A 7,748-nucleotide genomic window follows, 5' to 3' on the forward strand; every position below is an offset into this window, starting at 1 on the left:
AAGGGTACTTTTCCTCCCTATCCTCCATAAAATATTGTAGAAGTCATACGATAACACCTATATATTTCTGTGAATGTCAGATTTTATTTAGTCACACCAGATTTTTGTTTCCCTGCTTTGAGACTGGATAGCTGTGAGTAATGTTCACGTGTTTTTTGCAAATCTTAATTTAAACTCTTAGTTTACATTTAGGCCTTTGAAGCCATTAGTGGAAATACAGCATTAAATTACGTTTTTTTTCCATTCATAACACAGTTTTGTCAGTGTTAGGTCCACAAATAATAGCAATCATTTGTAAAAGTCCTTCATCCAGAAAGAGATGCTGTATGTGTAATACTATCATATGACAGGGTGAAATTTTACAGTTTACATGCCAAGGTCTTCAATCAGATCATATCCCAAGATGATGTTCTGTGTATGACTCATGCTGGAAACACAGCAGCAAATGTGCCAGGCATCTTCAAGCATTTCTAAAAATGATCATTATAGTAAGTCTTTGGTAGCAATCTGGGCAGAAGACTGTTAGACTACTAAACACTTAAAATCGTGGATTTTGACCGAGCACCATACAGTCACAGTTCTTCCACGATGCAAGGTCTATATTCTATAGAGGCCATAAGGGACCTGCTCTGAAAGTGATGACAGCATGATTAATGCACACCTCCATTCCCGCTCACACACTAACATCACATGCAAGCCCAAGAGGCTTGCTTAAACAAAACTGAAGAAAACTCGAAGAGCAGCCAGTGTTCATCTGAAGATCACTGATAAGATAAGACACCGTTTGGTACTGACGACAACACTGAACTCATTATTTTAGGGATAATAACAGTGAAACATTTTGGCAAGTTTGGTTATACATCATACTAGAAGAAACTAGCCTTCAATTTATTTAGCTAACTGACTCTTCAGTCAAAAATTCAGCAAAATTCAGATATCAGATAAAAGCAATTTGGCTAAAAAATAATTAGACAAAGAAGAAATGAATATATTTAAATACATATGTTGTGATAGAGATTCAAAAGCTTAGTCAAAACTTTGTCATGATGTGATTCTATAGAACTGATTACAATATTCACATGAAAGAAATCTGTCTTCTATTAGAACAACAGTACATCCCAACTGGGCTGCAAATGCTTCACCGTCACGTATCATCTGCACCATCTGCCCATAACAAAATGAGCCCAAATACATCGACAGCCTAAAAAGCATTAAAACACTTTGTGGTTTTGTCATCCCTCAGCAGTCAAAATGAGTTTCTAAAGAGATGCAGTGATGTGAAGGAGCTCTTTCTGAAACCACCTTTGTTAACCTCACCACCTCTATTAATCTTCTGTGCACAGCTGTAAAAGAGCCTGTGTGGAAAATGAAGAGGTTGTCTGAATTCAGTGCACGCCAGAGGCCAAGTGGTCAGTCAGGGTAAGAGGAAACTCGGGCTGGCATGCTGATTCAATGCCAGTCACTGCCAATACAAGCTATCGGGCCACAAAGACAAACACCTTGACTGCGAGAGAGCATATCTGGACTGCCAAGTCTTACGGCAAACTAAGGATAGTTTAATGGAAAGCGTGGACTAAAACAGCACATATGTGTTATTCTTACTTCACCTATAAATTTTGTCATCATGATGTATGAAATCCCATAAATTTTACACCAAGCAATACACCTTTTAAAACCATTCAGTCCTCACATTTATTTTTATAATGGGGAAAATTTGTATTTTTCATAACCATCTAATTAATTATGTAACAATGTGAGCATGTTCCCTTCATATAATCCATGATCAATGTATGTTTTTCTTACGGTTACATGCTATTTATCATGTAATTCACCATATTGGTTTTTAAATATGATCTACTGAGAATTTGTATATACAAATAGAGCAATGAATTGTAATGTAGGGACTGTACAGTTGCTTCATTTTATTTTGTCATTCATACACAGACGAGACCGTCTAAACTCAACAAAGATAGTAATGTAGCATTTGAATGTTTTGTTGTTGTTGTTGTTTTGTAATTTTTACATCTCACTCATGTGCAAATCTCAGACAAAGAGTTTGTCAAAGCAAGCTGAGCAGTATGGTTTCCCTTTCTGCTCCTTGAAGATGCCCTGGCTGAGCTGCCGCAGACAAAAGGCACACACAAAGTGCTCGGGGTGAAACTTGCGATCCATAGCAGAGATGCAGCGGCCGATGATGGGCTTTCCGCAGCCACCGCACAGAGTGCCTTGCCTGGAGTGAAAGTGAAGCGAGCAGAGGGGACGACCATTGAGCTCCATGAAACTTCCATCAGTGAAGGGCTTCAGGCAGTCCTGCGTAGAAGAAGAGAGGAAGTTTAAACTTCCAACAGTTAAACTTTCTTGATTTTTCTATAACAGTTTCAATTAGACACAGTGATGCCAAACCCAACCCACACGTTATACCCAACACTGCTTAACATACAGCAGAGTGATAACTTTTAGGGAAAAAGTAAAAGAATTTAAATCCATCATTCATTTTAAATGTCTACAATGTGAAGGGAAACCAAGCGCCTGGAAAATGGTTGACTGTTACAGCCGGATAATGAAGTGACGGTGCCACAAAATCACATGGCATGGACCTTTAATATGAAAACTAAAGGAGTGTTACAGCTGTGTTTCTTTTAACAATCTGTTAATAACCACTAAAGCATAATTGGAACCTACATGTACAGCAGCGGCACTGAATTTGATTATGGTCATTTCTCTTGGCCGACACTTTGACTTGTCATACTGTAGCAGTAAAAGCACAGGTGTAACTCTTAACATCACCAGTGGCACTGTTCCATTTATTATGCACCAGTAAGCAATGACTGTGGGCCAGCATGAACAGCTCCAAAGCCTTGGAACTCCTGAATTATCTGTGTCCATCAAAGGGCTGGTTTGTTCAGTGTTGGTGACAAAACAAACTAAAACAATAGATATGCGTCATGGCTTTAGCCTGATTTCATACAGATTACAGTCAAAATAAAGCAATTAATGACTAGCAAATGTGTGATGAGAATAACACTGTGACAGCCTTGTTAATGACTGCTCTTTCGGGGGAATTTCAGCAAATGACTCATGGTACGGAAATGTTTCTACTGTTGCTGTGAAACAGAAAAAGTGGCTGGGAAGTTCAAGGGTCCTAAATTGTATGACCTGTTTTATTTATTTTTATCAGTAGGTTGATTAAAAAGTCTCCACTTTTGAGTGTCCACTTCATCCTTTTTTATGGAGTGTCTGACCTTCAGCCTGCTGGAATTAGTTTTAGGTTATTAGGTAGCAGGTACAACAGACCTTATTGATAATGACTGGTTTGTATAAAAATAAGTAGCTGTAGTTGGTGTTTGTGATTTATGATTAGCTAAGATATGTTAATTGTAATTTTAAGTGATAGGTATTAAGAAATAAAATGCCCTTTATATGTTTTTTGGTCTGGTTTATGGACCTTCCAGAAAAACAATGAATACATTCTTAACATTGCAGTTGCTTCTGCTTGTCTCTTTCTACTGAGAGCATTTTAAATTTTACGGTTGCACATGTTAAGTAAAGCAGAGCTGCACATTGAACCATTTTTGACCAGATGCTACATACAGAAATAGATTTGAAGAGAATGTAAAAGATACCCACACTGAGGAATACACTTTCCTTGATTTATCTGCATCATTTCTAACGGCAGAGTATTCATCAGGCATATGGTTTTCATCAGCGTTGAGCTCAAAATGTTGCAAATAAAGCAAACGTGCGGGTATCTTTTCTCATTTATTCTTGGGCTCATATGCAAGCCAGAGCTGTGTGTGTGGTCTGAGGTAAGAGGCTCACTGCGCAGACGAAGCACTCTGGATGCCAGGTGCCATTGGCTGCAGTCAGGTAATTCTCCCGCACCGACTCCCCACAGCCTGAGCACTTTGGAGCAAAGAGGTGGTAGAAGTCCTTACAACAATATGGCTTCCCATCCTTCTCTAGGAAACCTAGGATAGGCATAAGATGCAGTGAGTTATTTGCTAAAGTTGTGGTTTCAATTGGAGAGAAATAATCCACAAATCTCTCACCTTCCGTTCCAAACAAGCCTCCGCAGTGTGCACAGAAGAAGTGCTCTGGGTGCCAGGTCTGGTCCAGAGCTGTCACGATGTTCTAAAGCAGCCCAAAATATTATATCATAAATGTACTTCCTTTGAGGATTAGTAAGGTTTGTCTCATCTCACATGTTCAAATGTCAGAGAACACAAAAATGTGAATTGTGAAGCACACAAAGTGAAACATAGAAGAAGCTGCATTAGTTTCTGATTAATGACTTTGGTCTGCAGCAGAATCCCAGTATGGTTTTGTGTTTTCTTTATTAGGATGACATGTGGGATATGTTGAGAAAAATTGATTACATACTACTGTATGTCATCATCCAATCTTCAAAAGATTATTGTGTAAATAAATGGATGTACTATATGACAGAACAAATTATAGCTTCAATCAAACAACAGCGCAGCTGAATTTGAGTGACATTTAGATACCAGAGAGTTCCAGGTTGGTATTTTGGTCATTTTCTATGTGCATTTTCCACCGAAATGAATTCATTAAAACATGAAATTTCATACTTTAGTGGAGATCATATTAACACCTATTTTTATTTTAATCTTATTTTCTATGCAGAGGCAGGGTCATATATGAATACAGTTCTCCTCACCTGCATAATAGGCCCCTTGCAATAGGCACAGCGTGGTGAGAAGAGCTGATGGTAGTCTTTGTCACAGTACGGCCGTCCGTCTCTCTCAAAGAAGCCTGTGGTGCTCAGCTCCATCTTACACACCGCACACACAAAGTGTTCAGGGTGCCACACTTCACCCAGTGCTGTGATCATCTGGAGAAAGGAAATGTAAGTGAAAGAGGGAACAAGAGGTTTTGATCTCTTTCATCTTGTTTGAATTTCCACAATTTGGTACCAGTGTGACAAATTCTCTTCTTTGTGTCCTGTAGGTCCAGATTGTACCTTTCCTACAATGCATTTGTTGCAGGAAGCACAGTGGCCCTTGGCTGTGGTCCGTACACCGATCTTCTCCAAGTCAGTGCTCAACCCTCCCAGCAGGTCATCTATCATATCTGTTTTCTTTCTTTGCGTTGTGGCTTTTCCATCTGAAGCCGCTGGAGTGTTGCTGCTGCTGCTGCTGCTGCTGCTCTCCTGTTTTCCACCTTCTGTTTGCTTTTTTTGTGTAAGTGGTGGTGGGTCGGTTGGAGGTTCTAGATCCTAAATTATGGTACAAAATGTAGGAATAACAGTTTTAGGTACATATTTCATCAAAATATATTAGCTGTCCTGTTATATTTATTTTATATTTAATCAGCGTATTTTTAACGTTTAAGAACAAAATGCTTATTGGTCCAAGAGCTTTAGTCTGATATTAGTACAATGCTGCCCTCTGTTGTTAACCATGTCATTTTACTAATGTTTGAAAATATCAATATTTTTAAGATATGTATTTCCACACTGGGGTAGTACTAACCCCTTGAGCTAGACCCATCAGGTCTTGCAAGATTAAGTCCAGCTCCTGAGTCGGTGAGTCAGGTTCCACAAAAGCTGGCACGGGAGTTGGAACATCACTAAATCCCAGAGAGGCAAAACATGAATGTTTTAAAATGTAAAACTGACATCCCATAACATCATTAATAATTGAAATGGTTGCATTTCTGAACCATAGCAAAAATATAACTGGAAATTCTTAACCCTTTAGACCTTAAGAAAATAAAGCACATCTACATAAAGGCCTGAATATGCTGAAGAACAATGCTTTAATTTTGATTGTATTTGCTCTTCTCTTTTTGGGTGTGGTCTGAATGAAAGAAAAACCTTAGCCTTAAAATTTTAAAAAGAAATACATAAATTAATTAAAATGTATTATTTAAATTATTAAGCTAATGATCTTCATGCAGCACCACTATGAATCGGGTTCAACTTTGAACTTCACCTGTACACATTTGAGGAGTTTGAGACTTTTCCATTTTTGGTATTTCCAATACAAACTTCACTTGGCACCTGCGAACACAACCAACATATACTGAAGTTTCTGTACTTAAAGAAATTAAATTACATGTTAGATTTTAAGTTGTTTTCTTTAGAATTCGAGGTTCATCTACAAATGAACTAGGGGATAAAGCAGAAACAGGATAAGCTCATGATTAATGAGTTTTGTCTTTTTACTTCTCTTTTTGTTGTATCGTTGCTCTTTTTCTCGGGGACGCTGTCTGAACCCGCTGGATTCAGGGCCAGCTCCTCTAACAGCAAATCTGCGGCAGGACACACACACAATAATCTTTAAACCTCAGACAAATACTCATGCAACCAAATATTCATATTACACAACATTTGTATGGCACACATTGCTCTTTCACACTTATTGTCCTTTGTGGGTGTTAACTGTTAGACTGTATGCATATAATTTATGTACAGTGAAATATTTTCTATGAAGTAAGATACAGTGAATTTCAATACACAGATCAAGACGCTAGCAGACTAAGGTTGCTCATGCAAGTTGCATTCCTCAGGAAGTGAGGGCATACCACATTGCAGAAGTGAAACTTGTGATAATGTCGCAAGAATCTGGTGACATTTGTTACAGCAAATACAACACTCCTCCACACAGGGCAAACCACACATCTAGGGAAATGGGAAGCTTTTGTATGAGTAAGTATTTTACATACAAGTAGCAAAAAAGACAAAGGTTCATTTTAAAAAGTTAAAGACATGACTTTAACTTTCAATGTCAGTAAGTCAGTAAAGATCATCATCTTCAAACAACACCGCACCTCAGAAAAATCTTTTATGACATTGTGAAATTAAAACAAATTCATTTCTTTTTGTCTTACCTTTTGACCGTCACCCTTATTTCATTTCCAGTATGGGAATTAAACGACTTCGTTAAGACTTGTAAAGTCCTACTGTATTCTAAATGTTACACCGTATTTGATTTGTAGTGAATCGCTACATGCAGAGCACTACAAATCAGAGGTAAAACACAAGAACAATGGTATACAAATTCCTTCAAATGAGCTGGATCATTAAGTACATTAAATATTGTACTTAGAGTCTGCTGTATAAATCAGTCTGAGAACACACAAGACTGTGGTAATACTTCATAAGCACTGGCTGTGCTTGATCTCATGGAGTCAACATTCTAATTCCTGATTTTGCTAACAGTTTCGACCTCAGTTTAAATTGTACCATCGATTAGTTTGAGGACATTTATGAAGGTAAAACATGACAGAAAGTTCTTACCGAGCTCATCCATTTTGGTTCCTTCTGACAGCATAAAACTTGAACGTGAGTGGGTGGCTTTTTTTTTCTTTTCTTCTCTTTGTGTGTGTGTGTGTGTGTGTGTGTGTGTGTGTGTGTGTGTGTGTGTGTGTGTGTGCGCGTGTGTGCGTGTGTGCGTGCTGGTTAGTTGCTAAGGCAACTGAACTCATTTCTGATCTGATCAAAACCGTCGCTTCCTGTGAGGAAGGTGTGTTTTCGGTTGCTGCTGTGTGAAGAATTGTCAATAGCTAGGAAGACGTTTGTTTGTTTCCTGAAGATGAAAACAGTGAGTTTTATAGCAATGCAAGTGTGATGCCAACAGAGTGAATTTTTCACTTATTAAATTTGTGCTTTTGTTAAATATTTATTGCATATTTCTTTAAACAAGGTGTGTGTTCTGTTGTAACATTACCTCCACTGCAAGTGGTAGAAAAAATCAGCTTCTCTTAATTACTGATTAACATGGCGC

The 7,748-nt window shown here is 38.2% G+C and overlaps 1 protein-coding gene across 1 annotated transcript; it reads right to left on the minus strand.

Moving 5' to 3' along the window:
* Positions 1–849: 849 nt before the first annotated feature.
* On the minus strand, positions 850–7,424 carry lpxn (leupaxin). Its single transcript, XM_031736052.2, has 9 exons — positions 7,262–7,424; positions 6,188–6,273; positions 5,955–6,022; positions 5,493–5,589; positions 4,982–5,236; positions 4,679–4,852; positions 4,050–4,131; positions 3,820–3,968; positions 850–2,310 (listed from the first exon to the last, which is right to left on the minus strand). Exons 1-9 carry the CDS (start codon positions 7,293–7,295, stop codon positions 2,044–2,046), a joined length of 1,212 nt encoding a protein of 403 aa, XP_031591912.1. The 5' UTR covers positions 7,296–7,424; the 3' UTR covers positions 850–2,043.
* Positions 7,425–7,748: the final 324 nt, after the last annotated feature.

Source organism: Oreochromis aureus, linkage group 23, assembly GCF_013358895.1.
Source record: "Oreochromis aureus strain Israel breed Guangdong linkage group 23, ZZ_aureus, whole genome shotgun sequence".
Classification (NCBI taxonomy): Eukaryota; Metazoa; Chordata; class Actinopteri; order Cichliformes; family Cichlidae; genus Oreochromis; species Oreochromis aureus.

Bases quoted from the DNA above. Each gene is read 5' to 3' on its own strand.
- lpxn (XM_031736052.2), bottom strand. From the start codon at position 7,295: ATGCTGTCAGAAGGAACCAAAATGGATGAGCTCG. The intron at 5,237-5,492 runs GTTAGTACTACC...ACCATAATTTAG, and splicing joins TGATGGGTCTAGCTCAAGGG to GATCTAGAACCTCCAACCGA. The intron at 3,969-4,049 runs GTGAGAGATTTG...TGCCTATCCTAG, and splicing joins AGGCTTGTTTGGAACGGAAG to GTTTCCTAGAGAAGGATGGG.